The 18,035-nt window shown below is 48.6% G+C and overlaps 1 protein-coding gene across 1 annotated transcript in view; it reads right to left on the reverse strand.

The window, feature by feature from the left end:
- Window positions 1-18,035, reverse strand: part of LOC136576287 (aldehyde oxidase-like) — a 155,128-nt gene that overhangs the window by 34,494 nt on the left and 102,599 nt on the right. The window contains exon 25 of the mRNA XM_066575463.1: window positions 6,618-6,683. Coding sequence (XP_066431560.1) covers window positions 6,618-6,683 — 66 coding nt within the window. The remainder of the gene's footprint in view (window positions 1-6,617; window positions 6,684-18,035) is intronic.

Here is an 18,035-nt window from a genome sequence, read left to right on the forward strand (position 1 = left end):
CAGAAGAGTGTCCCTCATAAACAATGCCAGGAGAGTGTCCCTCATAAATAGTGCCAGGAGAGTGTCCCTCATAAATAGTGCCAGGAGAGTGTCCCTCATAAACAGTGCCAGGAAAGTGTCCCTCATAAACAGTGCCAGGAGAGTGTTCGTCATGAACAGTGCCACTAGTGTCCCTCATGAACAGTGCTAGGAGAGTGTCCCTCATAAACAGTGCCAGGAGAGTGTCTCTCAAAAACAGTGCCACTAGTGTCCCTCAAAAACAGTGCCAGGAGAGTGTCCCTCATAAACAATGCCAGGAGAGTGTCCCCCAAAAACAGTGCCAGGAGAGTGTCCCTCCTAAACAATGCCAAGAGTGTCCCTCATAAACAATGCCAAGAGTGTCCCTCATAAACAATGCCAAGAGTGTACCTCATAAACAGTGCCAGTAGTGTCCCTCATAAACAGTGCCAGAAGAGTGTCCCTCATAAACAATGCCAGGAGAGTGTCCCTCATAAACAATGCCAAGAGTGTCCCTCATAAACAATGCCAAGAGTGTCCCTCATAAACAATGCCAAGAGTGTCCCTCATAAACAATGCCAAGAGTGTCCCTCATAAACAGTGCCAGAAGAGTGTCCCTCATAAACAATGCCAGGAGAGTGTCCCTCATAAACAATGCCAGGAGAGTGTCCCTCATAAACAGTGCCAGGAGAGTGTCCCTCATAAACAGTGCCAGGAAAGTGTCCCTCATAAACAGTGCCAGGAGAGTGTCCTTCATAAACAATGCTAAGAGAGTGTCCCTCATAAACAAGGCCAGGAGAGTGTCCCTCATAAACAGTGCCAGTAGTGTCCCTCAAACAGTGCCAGGAGAGTGTCCCTCATAAACAATGCCAGGAGAGTGTCCCTCATAAACAGTGCCAGTAGTGTCCCTCATAAACAAGGCCAGGAGAGTGTCCCTCATAAACAAGGCCAGGAGAGTGTCCCTCAAACAATGCCAGGAGAGTGTCCCTCAAACAATGCCAGGAGAGTGTCCCTCATAAACAGTGCCAGTAGTGTCCCTCATAAACAATGCCAGGAGAGTCTCCCTCATAAACAATGCCAGGAGAGTGTCCCTCATAAACATGCCAGGAGAATGTCCCTCATAAAAAATGCCAGGAGAGTGTCCCTCAAACAATGCCAGGAGAATGTCCCCCATAAACAGTGCCAGTAGTGTCCCTCATAAACAGTGCCAGTATTGTCCCACATAAACATTGCCAGGAGAGTGTCCCTCACAAACAATGCCAGGAGAGTGTCCCTCATAAACAATGCCAGGAGAGAGTCCCTCAAACAATGCCAGGAGAGTGTCCCTCATAAACAATGCCAGGAGAGTGTCCCTCATAAACAATGCCAGGAGTGTCCCTCATAAACATTGCCAGGAGAATGTCCCTCATAAACATTGCCAGGAGAGTGTCCCTCATAAACAATGCCAGGAGAGTGTCCCTCAAACAATGCCAGGAGAGTGTCCCTCATAAACAGTGCCAGTAGTGTCCCTCATAAACAGTGCCAGTAGTGACCCTCATAAACAGTGCCAGTAGTGTCCCTCATAAACAGTGCCAGGAGAGAGTCCCTCATAAACAGTGCCAAGAGAGTGTCCCTCATAAACGATGCCAGGAGAGTGTCCCTCATAAACAATGCCAGGAGAGTGTCCCTCATAAACAGTGCCAGAAGAGTGTCCCTCATAAACAATGCCAGGAGAGTGTCCCTCATAAACAATACCAGGAGAGTGTCCCTCATAAACATTGCCAGGAGAGTGTCCCTCATAAACAGTGCCAGGAGAGTGTTCCTCATGAACAGTGCCACTAGTGTCCCTCATGAACAGTGCCAGGAGAGTGTCCCTCATAAACAGTGCCAGGAGAGTGTTTGTCATGAACAGTGCCACTAGTGTCCCTCATGAACAGTGCTAGGAGAGTGTCCCTCATAAACAGTGCCAGGAGAGTGTCCCTCAAAAACAGTGCCAGGAGAGTGTCCCTCATAAACAATGCCAAGAGTGTCCCTCATAAACAATGCCAAGAGTGTCCCTCATAAACAGTGCCAGTAGTGTCCCTCATAAACAGTGCCAGAAGAGTGTCCCTCATAAACAATGCCAGGAGAGTGTCCCTCATAAATAGTGCCAGGAGAGTGTCCCTCATAAATAGTGCCAGGAGAGTGTCCCTCATAAACAGTGCCAGGAAAGTGTCCCTCATAAACAGTGCCAGGAGAGTGTTCGTCATGAACAGTGCCACTAGTGTCCCTCATGAACAGTGCTAGGAGAGTGTCCCTCATAAACAGTGCCAGGAGAGTGTCTCTCAAAAACAGTGCCACTAGTGTCCCTCAAAAACAGTGCCAGGAGAGTGTCCCTCATAAACAATGCCAGGAGAGTGTCCCCCAAAAACAGTGCCAGGAGAGTGTCCCTCCTAAACAATGCCAAGAGTGTCCCTCATAAACAATGCCAAGAGTGTCCCTCATAAACAATGCCAAGAGTGTACCTCATAAACAGTGCCAGTAGTGTCCCTCATAAACAGTGCCAGAAGAGTGTCCCTCATAAACAATGCCAGGAGAGTGTCCCTCATAAACAATGCCAAGAGTGTCCCTCATAAACAATGCCAAGAGTGTCCCTCATAAACAATGCCAAGAGTGTCCCTCATAAACAATGCCAAGAGTGTCCCTCATAAACAGTGCCAGAAGAGTGTCCCTCATAAACAATGCCAGGAGAGTGTCCCTCATAAACAATGCCAGGAGAGTGTCCCTCATAAACAGTGCCAGGAGAGTGTCCCTCATAAACAGTGCCAGGAAAGTGTCCCTCATAAACAGTGCCAGGAGAGTGTCCTTCATAAACAATGCTAAGAGAGTGTCCCTCATAAACAAGGCCAGGAGAGTGTCCCTCATAAACAGTGCCAGTAGTGTCCCTCAAACAGTGCCAGGAGAGTGTCCCTCATAACAATGCCAGTAGTGTCCCTCATAAACAGTGCTAGTAGTGTCCCTCATAAACAGTGCCAGGAAAGTGTCCCTCATAAACAGTGCCAGGAGAGTGTCCTTCATAAACAATGCTAAGAGAGTGTCCCTCATAAACAATGCCAGGAGAGTGTCCCTCATAAACAGTGCCAGTAGTGTCCCTCAAACAGTGCCAGGAGAGTGTCCCTCATAACAATGCCAGTAGTGTCCCTCATAAACAGTGCCAGTAGTGTCCCTCATAAACAGTGCCAGGAAAGTGTCCCTCATAAACAGTGCCAGGAGAGTGTCCTTCATAAACAATGCCAGAAGAGTGTCCTTCATAAACAATGCCAGGAGAGTGTCCCTCATAAACAGTGCCAGGAGAGTGTCCCTCATAAACAGTGCCAGGAGAGTGTCCCTCATAAACAGTGCCAGTAGTGTCCCTCATAAACAGTGCCAGGAGAGTGTCCCTCATAAACAGTGTTAGGAAAGTATCCCTCATGAACAGTGCCAGAGAGTGTCCCTCATAAACAGTGCCAAGAGAGTGTCCCTTATAAACAGTGCCAGGAGAGTGTTCGTCATGAACAGTGCCACTAGTGTCCCTCATGAACAGTGCTAGGAGAGTGTCCCTCATAAACAGTGCCAGGAAAGTGTCTCTCAAAAACAGTGCCACTAGTGTCCCTCAAAAACAGTGCCAGGAGAGTGTCCCTCATAAACAATGCCAGGAGAGTGTCCCTCAAAAACAGTGCCAGGAGAGTGTCCCTCATAAACAATGCCAAGAGTGTCCCTCATAAACAATGCCAAGAGTGTCCCTCATAAACAATGCCAAGAGTGTCCCTCATAAACAGTGCCAGTAGTGTCCCTCATAAACAGTGCCAGAAGAGTGTCCCTCATAAACAATGCCAGGAGAGTGTCCCTCATAAACAATGCCAGGAGAGTGTCCCTCATAAACAGTGCCAGGAGAGTGTCCCTCATAAACAGTGCCAGGAAAGTGTCCCTCATAAACAGTGCCAGGAGAGTGTCCCTCATAAACAGTGCCAGGAAAGTGTCCCTCATAAACAGTGCCAGGAGAGTGTCATTCATAAACAATGCTAAGAGAGTGTCCCTCATAAACAATGCCAGGAGAGTGTCCCTCATAAACAGTGCCAGTAGTGTCCCTCAAACAGTGCCAGTAGTGTCCCTCATAACAATGCCAGTAGTGTCCCTCATAAACAGTGCCAGTAGTGTCCCTCATAAACAGTGCCAGGAAAGTGTCCCTCATAAACAGTGCCAGGAGAGTGTCCTTCATAAACAATGCCAGGAGAGTGTCCTTCATAAACAATGCCAGGAGAGTGTCCCTCATAAACAGTGCCAGGAGAGTGTCCCTCATAAACAGTGCCAGTAGTGTCCCTCATAAACAGTGCCAGGAGAGTGTCCCTCATAAACAGTGTTAGGAAAGTATCCCTCATGAACAGTGCCAGAGAGTGTCCCTCATAAACAGTGCCAAGAGAGTGTCCCTCATAAACAGTGCCAGGAGAGTGTACCTCATAAAAAATGCCAGGAGAGTGTCCCTCAAACAATGCCAGGAGAGTGTCCCCCATAAACAGTGCCAGTAGTGTCCCTCAAAAACAGTGCCAAGAGAGTGTCCCTCATAAACAGTGCCAAGAGAGTGTCCCTCATAAACAGTGCCAAGAGAGTGTCCCTCATAAACAATGCCAGTAGAGTGCTCCTCATAAACAACGCCAGAAGAGTGCCCCTATAAATGACGCCAACAGGGTGTCTCCCATAAACATCACCATCATATGGGCCATGTGCGGCACTCTTAGGTGAGCATCTAATAACACTATATTTACATGTAAAATAAATATTACAGAAGTAAAACAAGAAAAGCAATATACTGTAGTCTTCAGCTTGGACAGCTTGAGCTGTAAATACGGCCCTGTCTGTATACCAAGGTGCTTGGGTCCTTAAGAACACAGGAAATAACAAACTGCTGCATATTATTGGGCTGTAGATAGGTTTCCAAAACTTCACGCCCTTCTTTGATCTTCCTCAATGTTCTGCAGCTATTGGCTGACGCTGTATCTCAAAGACTCACTAATCCTCATGCATTTGTAACAGAAAGCAAGATAATCATCGGATATGGAACCGAAACCTCTTAATAATACCAATATAATGTGCAGGATACATATAAGAGGCAGACAGCCAATAACTGCAAAATAAAGAGTTTGTGCGGTGAAGCGGTCATCTACATCATCCATTTTGTTATTTACTTTGGTATTAAAAGGGTTTTCCTACCTTAAAAAAATACTGAAATGTACTTACTGTATACGTGTCTCATTGCTTACCAAATGATGTCAACATAGCACTGAAGTAGAGTTTTTTAATTTATTTATCTTGGCTAGTGATATACAGCACCTTTATTTTGATGCTTTCTGTGAGCAGAATTACCAATTAAGGACAACATGATTCCTTTCCACACAGACATCGCTCACTTAGCCAGAGATAACTCAAATAATGGTCATTTAACTACTAAGATGCCATGGTCAAGAGTGACCATGGCATCTAAGCTATTAGAGGAAAGCTCCTTCGATCACTCCTGCACCCTCCCTACCACCTGTGATGCAATAATGGGGTACCTAGGGCTCTTTGTGGTAGCTGAGGGCCTAGTAAAGGTCCCCAGGTCTTAGTAGTTCTTTTTCACCCTTCCAGAGGCAAAGTATAATAGGATAGCACTGACAGCATGGCACTGAAACTGCAATACAGTATTGCAGTGTATTGTGTGAGTTATCACATATTCAACTTTAGGGCTCACACCCGCTGGCGTTTTATTCTCTTTTGTGCTGCGAGAGCAAGTGAAAACACTCGCCTCGCAGTGCAAGAAAAATGCTGTGATATCGCCAGTGTTTTCAATGGGGCCAGCGGCATTCATTCATTTCCTATGTTTTCATGAATAGCTAAGCGCTGGCTGTAATTGGCTGAGCGCTCAGCCAATCAGCACAGCCCTTTCAGGAGGCGGGGATTTTTAAATCCCCGCCAGCTGAAAGTGCTGGACAGCAGTGTCGGGGAGACAGCCGGAGGACGCGTCTGAGCGGCGGAGAGGGGAGTACATTTTTTTTTTAACCAGCTAGGGGTGATTTTCAGGAAAGGGCTTGTATTTCAAGCCCTTCCCCAAAAATCATGCTGCGGGGGTTGCAATGTTAAAAGCAATGCGATAGCATGCTGGACTTCTGCCACAGCTGTGACAGATGTGGCAGAAGTCTGCGGTCTTCTCCCTATGTCTTGAAAGGGGCTAGTGCTGCTGCCGCTGGCCCCATTGAAAACATTGGTGATATCACAGCGTTTTTCTTGCGCTGCAAGGCGAGTATTTTCACTTGCTCTCGCAGCGCAAGAGAGAAGAAAACGCCAGTGGGTGTGAGTCCTTACTCGTAAGACTAATAAAAAAAACATGTAATACAATTTAAAAAATATATATATTAAAAGCTCGACAAACCCCTTTTACCATGTAAAAAATCTATACAATCAAAAAATAAACAAACTGTAATTGGTATAAATTCTTCCATAAAAGTTCCATTAGAACAAAACAAAGATCCCACAATATTGCAGGGGCGAAAGGGTTAAAAAAAAATTTTAAGGCACCATACAGCTTCTGTGATGAAAAGGTTTCTTATGGTCTATCACTAATCTACTCGAGTTAAAGCAATTTTACCTACCTGTTCAATATTCACAGCTTGATTGATACTGGATCCAACGTCAATGACGATATCTGTTCTTATGTTCTACAAGGAAAATGTAAAAATTGCTAAAAAAATAATATGGATTAAAAATAATAATGAAAAAAAATGGTAAAGTATAAAAAAGTTCCACACAATCTAATTTTGCTTGATTGTTTTTCAGCAAATGAGTAGGCTTAAAGGGGTTGTCTCGCGAAATCAAGTGGGGTTATACACTTCTGTATGGCCATATTAATGCACTTTGTAATATACATCGTGCATTAAATATGAGCCATACAGAAGTTATTCACTTACCTGCTCCGTTGCTAGCGTCCCCGTCGCCATGGTTCCGTCTAATTTCGGTGTCTTCTTGCTTTTTTAGACGCGCTTGCGCAGATGGGTCTTCTCCCTTCGGCTCGGCTCTGCAGCATTGGCGTTTTGGCTCCGCCCCCTTGTACGCATCATCGCGTAGCTCCGCCCCATGACGTGTGCCGGGTCCAGCCTCCTGATTGGCTGGGATCGGCACGTGACGGGGCGGAGCAACGCGATGATGCGTACAAGGGGGCGGAGCCAAAACGCCAATGCTGCAGAGCCGAGCCGAAGGGAGAAGACCCATCTGCGCAAGCGCGTCTAAAAAAGCAAGAAGACACCGAAATTAGACGGAACCATGGCGACGGGGACGCTAGCAACGGAGCAGGTAAGTGAATAACTTCTTTATGGCACATATTTAATGCACGATGTATATTACAAAGTGCATTAATATGGCCATACAGAAGTGTATAACACCACTTGCTGCCGCGGGACAACCCCTTTAAGTTGGCCTTACACATTTAATAGAAGTGGGTTAATGGCTGAACAAACAATCTCCTGGTGAACATTCATTTTTGCCCGACAGCCGTCCCAGCATTGATTGCTCCTATTTTTTTTACACAAGATGATCATCACTGAATGCCTAGAGGCAAAAGGTCGTCGTTCATAGATGAACGAGGAAGTCAAGTTATAAAAAAGAAACAGCGTTCCAGGTGTGTAAGTGGGTGATCACTAGAGATGAGCGAACGCGTTCGTCCGAGCTTGATATTCGTGCGAATATTAGGGTGTTCGGGATGTTCGTTATTCGTGACGAACACCATGCGGTGTTCTGGTTACTTTCACTTCCTTCCCTGAGACGTTAGCGCGCTTTTCTGGCCAATTGAAAGACAGGGAAGGCATTACAACTTCCCCCTGCAACGTTTAAGCCCTATACCACCCCCCTGCTGTGAGTGGCTGGCGAGATCAGGTGTTCGCCTAATATAAAAGTCGGCCCCTCCCGCGGCTCGCCTCAGATGCGGTGTGAGTTAGATGAGGGACAGTGCTGTTTATACCGGAGCTGCTGTAGGGAAAGAATTGGTAGTTAGTGTAGGCTTCAAGACCCCCCAAAGGTCCTTATTAGGGCCACTGATAGCTGTGTGTTGGCTGCTGTTAGCAGTGGGATTTTTTTTTTTCTCAAAGTCGCCTCTGCAGACCGTTGCACCTGGCATTAGGGACAGAAGTGCTGCATAGGCAGGGAGAGTGTTAGGAGTGAGTGTAGCCTTCAAGAACCTCAACGGTCCTTTCTAGGGCCATATTTATCCGTGTGCAGTACTGTCCAGGCTGCTGTTGGCTGTGCTGCATTTTTTTTGGGCTTCTCAAAATCGCCTCTGCAGAGCATTCCACCCTCCATTGATACTGCAGGGAAAGAATTGTATAGGCAGGGCCACAACACAGTTATTATTCATAGAATATACGCAGTGCTGCCTGTTGGTGGGAAAAACCTGAAAACAAATCTATTTGTCCAGCCTCTGTCCGTCCTAACGCCTGTGGACACGTGTGAGCTGCGTGAAAAACATTGCTAAATCATACGCACCCAGCTACGCTTTACTGCTGGCTTCGCCATTTGCTTTCCTTAATTGGGAAAAAAAATACCTGCTCTGCCACAGTTAATAACTCTGCTACCCTCACGTTCTGTGACACATAAGCAGGGACACAGCGCAGTTATTAAACTTCTCAGGTTCATTGAATATACGCAGTGCTGCCTGTTGGTGGGAAAAAACTGAAAAGAAATCTATTTGTCCAGCCTGTGTCCGTCCTTACGCCTGTGGAGACGTGTGAGCTGCGTGAACAACATTGCTAAATCATACGCAGCCAGCTACGGTTTACTGCTGGGTTCGCCATTTGCTTTCCTTAATTGGGAAAAAAAATACCTGCTCTCCAAGAGTTATAATAACTCTGCTACCCTCACGTTCTGTGACACATAAGCAGGGACACAGCGCAGTTATTAAACTTCGCAGGTTCATTGAATATACGCAGTGCTGCCTGTTGGTGGGAAAAAACTGAAAAGAAATCTATTTGTCCAGCCTGTGTCCGTCCTTACGCCTGTGGAGACGTGTGAGCTGCGTGAAAAACATTGCTAAATCATACGCAGCCAGCTACGCTTTACTGCTGGCTTCGCCATTTGCTTTCCTTAATTGGGAAAAAAAATACCTGCTCTGCCACAGTTAATAACTCTGCTACCCTCACGTTCTGTGACACATAAGCAGGGACACAGCGCAGTTATTAAACTTCGCAGGTTCATTGAATATACGCAGTGCTGCCTGTTGGTGGGAAAAAACTGAAAAGAAATCTATTTGTCCAGCCTGTGTCCGTCCTTACGCCTGTGGAGACGTGTGAGCTGCGTGAAAAACATTGCTAAATCATACGCAGCCAGCTACGCTTTACTGCTGGCTTCGCCATTTGCTTTCCTTAATTGGGAAAAAAAATACCTGCTCTGCCACAGTTAATAACTCTGCTACCCTCACGTTCTGTGACACATAAGCAGGGACACAGCGCAGTTATTAAACTTCGCAGGTTCATTGAATATACGCAGTGCTGCCTGTTGGTGGGAAAAAACTGAAAAGAAATCTATTTGTCCAGCCTGTGTCCGTCCTTACGCCTGTGGAGACGTGTGAGCTGCGTGAACAACATTGCTAAATCATACGCAGCCAGCTACGGTTTACTGCTGGGTTCGCCATTTGCTTTCCTTAATTGGGAAAAAAAATACCTGCTCTCCAAGAGTTATAATAACTCTGCTACCCTCACGTTCTGTGACACATAAGCAGGGACACAGCGCAGTTATTAAACTTCGCAGGTTCATTGAATATACGCAGTGCTGCCTGTTGGTGGGAAAAAACTGAAAAGAAATCTATTTGTCCAGCCTGTGTCCGTCCTTACGCCTGTGGAGACGTGTGAGCTGCGTGAAAAACATTGCTAAATCATACGCAGCCAGCTACGCTTTACTGCTGGCTTCGCCATTTGCTTTCCTTAATTGGGAAAAAAAATACCTGCTCTGCCACAGTTAATAACTCTGCTACCCTCACGTTCTGTGACACATAAGCAGGGACACAGCGCAGTTATTAAACTTCGCAGGTTCATTGAATATACGCAGTGCTGCCTGTTGGTGGGAAAAAACTGAAAAGAAATCTATTTGTCCAGCCTGTGTCCGTCCTTACGCCTGTGGAGACGTGTGAGCTGCGTGAAAAACATTGCTAAATCATACGCAGCCAGCTACGCTTTACTGCTGGCTTCGCCATTTGCTTTCCTTAATTGGGAAAAAAAATACCTGCTCTGCCACAGTTAATAACTCTGCTACCCTCACGTTCTGTGACACATAAGCAGGGACACAGCGCAGTTATTAAACTTCTCAGGTTCATTGAATATACGCAGTGCTGCCTGTTGGTGGGAAAAAACTGAAAAGAAATCTATTTGTCCAGCCTGTGTCCGTCCTTACGCCTGTGGAGACGTGTGAGCTGCGTGAAAAACATTGCTAAATCATACGCAGCCAGCTACGGTTTACTGCTGGCTTCGCCATTTGCTTTCCTTAATTGGGAAAAAAAATACCTGCTCTGCCACAGTTAATAACTCTGCTACCCTCACGTTCTGTGACACATAAGCAGGGACACAGCGCAGTTATTAAACTTAGATAATTCATTCACTAGAGGCAGTGGGGCCTTTCGTTTTCCAAAAAGGGCAAAAATTATATTTGGCCTGCAGTCTTGCGCCAATTTATTTCCTGCCTGGGAAATCTAATCACTGGTAATACAGCATGCTGAGGGGTAGGGGTAAGCCTAGAGGACGTGGACGTGGACGTGGCCGAGGACGCGGAGGGCCAAGTGAGGGTGTGGGCACAGGCCAAGCTCCTGATCCAGGTGTGTCGCAGCTGTCTGCTGCGCGATTAGGAGAGAGGCACGTTTCTGGCGTCCCCACATTCATCGCCCAATTAATGGGTCCACGCGGGAGACGGTTATTAGAAAATGAGCAGTGTGAGCAGGTCCTGTCCTGGATGGCAGAAAGTGCTTCGAGCAACCTATCGTCTACCCGCAGTTCTGCGCCGTCCACTGCTGCCAATCCGAATCCTCTGTCTGCTGCTCCTCCTTCCTCCCAGCCTCCTCACTCCACTACAATGACACCTGCTCAGGAGCGGGAACACTCCCAGGAACTGTTCTCGGGCCCCTGCTTAGATTGGGCAGCAGCGGTTCCTCTCCCACCAGAGGAGTTTATCGTCACTGATGCCCAACCATTCGAAAGTTCCCGGGGTCCGGGGGAAGAGGCTGGGGACTTCCGCCAACTGTCTCAACAACTTTCTGTGGGTGAGGAGGACGATGACGATCAGACACAGTTGTCTTGCAGTGAGGTAGTAGTAAGGGCAGTAAGTCCCAGGGAGCAGCGCACAGAGGATTCGGAGGAAGAGCAGCAGGACGATGAGGTGACTGACCCCACCTGGTGTGCAACGCTTACTCAGGAGGACAGGTCTTCAGAGGGGGAGTCAAGGGCATCAGCAGGGCAGGTTGCAAGAGGCAGTGCGGTGGCCAGGGCCAGGGGTAGAGGCAGGGCCAGACCGAATAATCCACCAAGTGTTTCCCAAAGCGCCCCCCCGCGCCATGCCACCCTGCAGAGGCCGAGGTGCTCTAAGGTCTGGCAGTTTTTCACAGAGACGCCTGACGACCGACGAACAGTGGTGTGCAACCTTTGTTGCGCAAAGCTCAGCCGGGGAGCCAACACCAACAGCCTCACCACCACCACCATGCGCAGACATATGATGGCCAAGCACCCCACAAGGTGGGACGAAGGCCGTTCACCGCCTCCGGTTTGCACCCCTGCCTCTCCCCCTGTGCCCCAACCTGCCACTGAGATGCAACCCCCCTCTCAGGACACAGGCACTACCGCCTCATGGCCTGCACCCACACCCTCATCTCCGCTGTCCTCGGCCCCATCCAGCAGTGTAGTTCAGCGCACCGTTCAGCCGTCGCTTGCGCAAGTGTTCGAGCGCAAGCGCAAGTACGCCGCCACGCACCCGCACGCTCAAACGTTAACCGTCCGCATCGCAAAATTCATCAGCCTTGAGATGCTGCCGTATAGGGTTGTGGAAACGGAGTCCTTCAAAAGTATCATGGAGGCGGCGGCCCCGCGCTACTCAGTTCCCAGTCGCCACTACTTTTCCCGATGTGCCGTCCCAGCCCTGCACGACCACGTCTCCCGCAACATTGTGCGCGCCCTCACCAACGCGGTTACTGCCACGGTCCACTTAACTACGGACACGTGGACAAGCACAGGCGGGCAGGGCCACTACATCTCCCTGACGGCACATTGGGTGAATTTAGTGGAGGCTGGGACAGAGTCAGAGCCTGGGACCGCTCACGTCCTACCCACCCCCAGAATTGCGGGCCCCAGCTCGGTGGTGGTATCTGCGGAGGTGTATGCTTCCTCCACTAAAGCACCCTCCTCCTCCTCCTCCTCCTCCTCTGTCTCACAATCAAGATGTGTTAGCAGCAGCATGTCGCCAGCAGTCGGTGTCGCGCGGTGTGGCAGCACAGCGGTGGGCAAGCGTCAGCAGGCCGTGCTGAAACTACTCAGCTTAGGCGATAAGAGGCACACGGCCCACGAACTGCTGCAGGGTCTGACACAGCAGACCGACCGCTGGCTTGCGCCGCTGAGCCTCCAACCGGGCATGGTCGTGTGTGACAACGGCCGTAACCTGGTGGCGGCTCTGCAGCTCGGCAGCCTCACGCACGTGCCATGCCTGGCCCACGTCTTTAATTTGGTGGTTCAGCGGTTTCTGAAAAGCTACCCACGCTTGTCAGACCTGCTCGTAAAGGCGCGCCGGCTCTGCGCACATTTCCGCAAGTCCCACACGGACGCTGCCACCCTGCGCACCCTGCAACATCACTTTAAGCTGCCAGTGCACCGACTGCTGTGCGACGTGCCCACACGGTGGAACTCTACGCTCCACATGTTGGCCAGGCTCTATGAACAGCGTAGAGCTATAGTCGAATACCAACTCCAACATGGGCGGCGCAGTGGGAGTCAGCCTCCTCAATTCCTTTCAGAAGAGTGGGCCTGGTTGGCAGACATCTGCCATGTCCTTGGTAATTTTGAGGAGTCTACCCAGGTGGTGAGCGGCGATGCTACAATCATTAGCGTCACCATTCCTCTGCTATGCATCTTGAGAAATTCCCTGCAAACCATAAAGGCAGCTGCTTTGCGCTCGGAAACGGGGGCGGGGGAAGACAGTATGCCGCTGGATAGTCAGGGCACCCTCCTGTCTATTTCACAGCGCGTACAGGAGGAGGAGGAGGATGAGGAGGAGGGGGAAGAGACAGCTTGGCCCGCTGCTGACGGTACACCGGCTGATTGCCTGTCATCCTTTCAGCGTGTATGGCCTGAGGAGGAGGAGGAGGAGGAGGATCCTGAAAGTGATCTTCCTAGTGAAGACAGCCATGTGTTGCGTACAGGTACCCTGGCACACATGGCTGACTTCATGTTAGGATGCCTTTCTCGTGACCCTCGCGTTGCACGCATTCTGGCCACTACGGATTACTGGGTGTACACACTGCTCGATCCACGGTATAAGGAGAACCTGCCCACTCTGATTCCCGAAGAGGAAAGGGGTTCGAGAGTGTTGCTATACCACAGGACCCTTGCGGACAAGCTGATGGTAAAATTCCCAGCCGACAGCGCTAGTGGCAGAAGGCGCAGTTCCGAGGGCCATGTTGCAGGGGATGTGCGTAGATCGAGCAGCATGTACATCCCAGGCAGTGCAACAGTCTTTAAGGGCCTGGCCAGCTTTATGGCTCCCCACCAAGACTGTGTCACCGCTCCCCAGTCACGGCTGAGTCGGCGGGAGCACTGCAAAAGGATGGTGAGGGAGTACGTAGCGGATCGCACGACCATCCTTGGTGACGCCTCTGCCCCCTACAACTACTGGGTGTCGAAGCTGGACACGTGGCCTGAACTAGCCCTGTATGCCCTTGAGGTGCTTGCTTGTCCTGCGGCTAGCGTGTTGTCGGAGAGGGTGTTTAGTGCGGCTGGGGGAATCATCACCGATAAGCGTAGCCGCTTGTCAACCGACAGTGCCGACAGGCTAACACTCATCAAGATGAACAAAGGCTGGATTTCGCCAGACTTCTGTTCTCCACCAGCGGACAGCAGCGATACGTAAGCAATACGTAGGCTGCACCCGCGGATGGAAGCTACGTTCTCTCTCACCATCCAAAACGGGGACATTTGTGCTTCATCAATCTGTGTCTAATATTCCTCCTCCTCCTCCTGCTGCTCCTCCTCCTGAAACCTCACGTAATCACGCTGAACGGGCAATTTTTCTTAGGGCCACAAGGCTCACTCAAATAATGTTTTCAGAACAATTTTTATAAGTTTCAATTAGCTTAAAAGCGTTGGAACTTTAACTTGAACCAATTTTTCGTTACACTGGGCTGCCTCCAGGCCTAGTTACCACTTAAGCCACATTAACCAAAGCGATTAATGGGTTTCACCTGCCCTCTTGGCTGGCCATGGCCAATTTTTGGGATGTACATTAGTACTGTTGATACAGCAATTTTTGTGGGCCCTCGCCTACAGTGTAATCAAATTAATTTTTAGGCCACCTGCATTACAGCTGACGTTACCTCAGCTGTGTTGGGCAATGCAATGGGATATTTCTATGTACCGCCGGTGGCTTCCTGGCACCCACCCAGGCAGTGGGTCCACAGGGAGTTAAACCTACATGTGTCCACTTGTAAAGAACCCCAGTCTGACTGGGGCATGCAGTGTGGGCCGAAGCCCACCTGTATTACGCACGACATTACTACCTCAGCTGTGTTGGGCAATGCAATGGGATATTTTTGTGTACCGCCGGTGGGTTCCAGGGAGCCACCCATGCTGTAGGTGCACACTGAGTTTTTAATACATCTGTACACTTCTAAAGAACCCGTCTGACTGGGGCATGCAGTGTGGGCCGAAGCCCACCTGTATTACGCACGACATTACTACCTCAGCTGTGTTGGGCAATGCAATGGGATATTTCTATGTACCGCCGGTGGCTTCCTGGCACCCACCCAGGCAGTGGGTCCACAGGGAGTTAAACCTACATGTGTCCACTTGTAAAGAACCCCAGTCTGACTGGGGCATGCAGTGTGGGCCGAAGCCCACCTGCATTAAGCACGACATTACTACCTCAGCTGTGTTGGGCAATGCAATGGGATATTTCTGTGTACCGCCGGTGGGTTCCAGGGAGCCACCCATGCTGTGGGTCGACAGGGACTTCACAATAGGGAGTTGTACCTGCCTGTGTCTATGAATTAAAAAGCCCGGTCTGACTGGGGCATGCAGACACCTTGACAGAATGAATAGTGTGTGGCACATAGGTTCCCCATTGCTATGCCCACGTGTGCAGCTCCTGATGGCGGTGGCACAGGATTCTATTTCTCATTGCTTCTGTACAGCATTGTGGGCTATCGCTCCGCCACTTTTAAAGAGGGTCGCTGCCTAGCCGTGCCAACCTCTGCAGTGTATGCCTGAGGTCCCTCGTCATGGCAGACGCAATTCTAAATAGACATGAGCGTGGTGTGGCATGAGGGCAGCTGAAGGCTGCGCAGGGACACTTTGGTGTGCGCTGTGGGGGGGAGGGGGTGCGGTTGGGCAGCATGTAACTCAGGAGAAGTGTCAGTGGAGTGTCATGCAGGCAGTGATTGTGCTTTGTTGGAGGTAGTGTGGTGCTTAGCAAAGGTATGCCATGCTAATGAGGGCTTTTCAGAAGTAAAAGTTGTTGGGAGGGGGGGGGGGCCCACTCTTGCCGCTATTGTGGCTTAATAGTGGGACCTGTGAACTTAGGATGCAGCCCAACATGTAGCCCCTCGCCTGCCCTATCCGTCACTGTGTCATTCCCATCACTTTCCTGAATTGCCCAGATTTTCACACATGAAAACCTTAGCGAGCATCGGCGAAATACAAAAATGTTCTGGTCGCCCATTGACTTCAATGGGGTTCGTTGTTCGAAACGAACCCTCGAGCATCACGGGAAGTTCGTTACGAATAACGAACACTCCGAACATTTTGGTGTTCGCTCATCTCTAGTGATCACAAAAAGCAAGAAAGGCACTTACCTGAGTGAAGAGTTTGCAAGCACAAGTGAGCCTCCTCAGGCATCCATGTTCACTGAAGAAGTATCACACAGTTGTCCAAATGGGTTGGAAAAAAAAAGGAACATCTCCAGTTTATTCCATACCCCTTCCGGTTTGCGGCATGTGTGCACTCACTTCTGAAGGCCATGGGCACATACCCATTTCTGGTCTGTTCACTATAAGTTTTTCTGCACTTAAGCAAAATGTTTGGTCTTCCCCTGATTTGTGCTTGATAAAGGAGGCAAATTTGTCCATAAGCTCCCGCGAAATATGTTGCATCTCACACTTTCCTATACTGTTTACTTTTCGTTTATGGAATGAATTGAAGTTGTTCCTGCTCTCCCAACCCATTTGGACAACTGTGATACTTCGTTAGTGTAAAACAATGTGTGTAAATTTGTAATTATATATGCTCCATCCAGATCTGTTTTATTATGCCTGAGGAAGGACCCTGAGAGGTCTGAAAGCTCGCAATAACATCATGCATTTTTGTTAACCATTAAAAAGGTATTATATCTACAGGATCACTTGGTTTCTCTTATTGAAAACAATCACACTTTGTTAATGAACATGGATACCTGAGAAGGCTGGCTGTTGCTTGCAAACTCCTCACTCAGGTAAGTGCCTTTGCTGCCCCCCCCCCCCCCGCGCCCGCCCCACAAACACACTTACATACCTGCCTGGAGCACTGTTTTTTTACAACTTGACTTTCCTGTATTTATGACCAAGGTACAAGAGTACCCTGGGCTTCCCCTTCACATTTTCCCAGTTTGTACGAATACCCATATGGATTAGGTGGCGGAGCAGACCAGTGTCACAACAAACTGAAGGTGAACTAGGACTAGCGGTGTGGCAGCTTGTCTTTTGGAATCCACACCAGGTAAGTCACATCTTATTGTGTTTCCATAAATTGAAATATACTCACATACAATATTCTGGGAGCGCTGCTTTAAATTCTTTTTGTTCATGGACGAATGACTGCCTGTTTAAACTGAACGATGCAGTGGTGGACCAACGATGATTTTTAGGTCTGCATGAAAGATCCAATCAGCGATTTATCGCTAATCGGTCTTTCACTGCATGTGTTCACACTGCACAATTACTGTGCAAACCGCTCAATCTAACAAGCAACTTGCACAATAATCATGCCATGTAGTTAAAGGGGCTTTAGTCAAGAAGGTAGCAGCGTTTGAATGTTTTACGTTTGCTTTCATGTAGGGTTACGCTGTCAATCTAGATGTCAATGTTGCCTTGTAGAATTGGGAAATCATGTTTAAACTGAAACTAATTCTACGTTATCTCTATTTACCGTGCATGTGAATGATATCTATTGGTGAGGCCGGGCTCACGCGGCGGTAAAGGCCCATTAACACGCAAAGATAATCTTGTAAACGATTGAAAGATTGAAAGTTTTTGCAATCATTTTACATAAAGTGTTAATGGACACTAATTTCCATTAACACTTTATTATGTTCATTTGCATGTAAAAGGTCCTCCAGGAGTTGTTTGCATAGCCCCCATGTGGCCTGGGCTCTGCACTCAGTTGCATTGTTCTCATTGGGGCTGCCAGCAGAATACAATGTAATCTCCCGACTCCCAGGGAGAACACAGCATGCGGTCTCTTGAGAGATACTTTATCTCTCTGCGGCTGAATGATGGATTTTAAGTTCACCAGATGAAGAGTGAACGATGGCAGCGTTTAAATGCAACAATTATCGCCCATTTGCAGTCGTTTGAACGAATGTTGAGTGAAAATCGTTGCGTGTAAATGGGCTTTAAGTAGCTGCGTGAAGGCATGCATAATACACACCAAGATATGTCATGCCACATTTTTTTTTCACACAAGTAATAAGTGGGTGAAAAAAACGCAGGTGTGAATGGCCCAATAGAAATTAATGGGCTATTGGCATTGCGTGTTGCACGTGTGAAAATTCCGCACATGATGTGCAATGACAATATGCCTGTGAGAGAC

This window comes from Eleutherodactylus coqui, chromosome 8 (assembly GCF_035609145.1).
Source record: "Eleutherodactylus coqui strain aEleCoq1 chromosome 8, aEleCoq1.hap1, whole genome shotgun sequence".
In the NCBI taxonomy this organism is placed as follows: domain Eukaryota; kingdom Metazoa; phylum Chordata; class Amphibia; order Anura; family Eleutherodactylidae; genus Eleutherodactylus; species Eleutherodactylus coqui.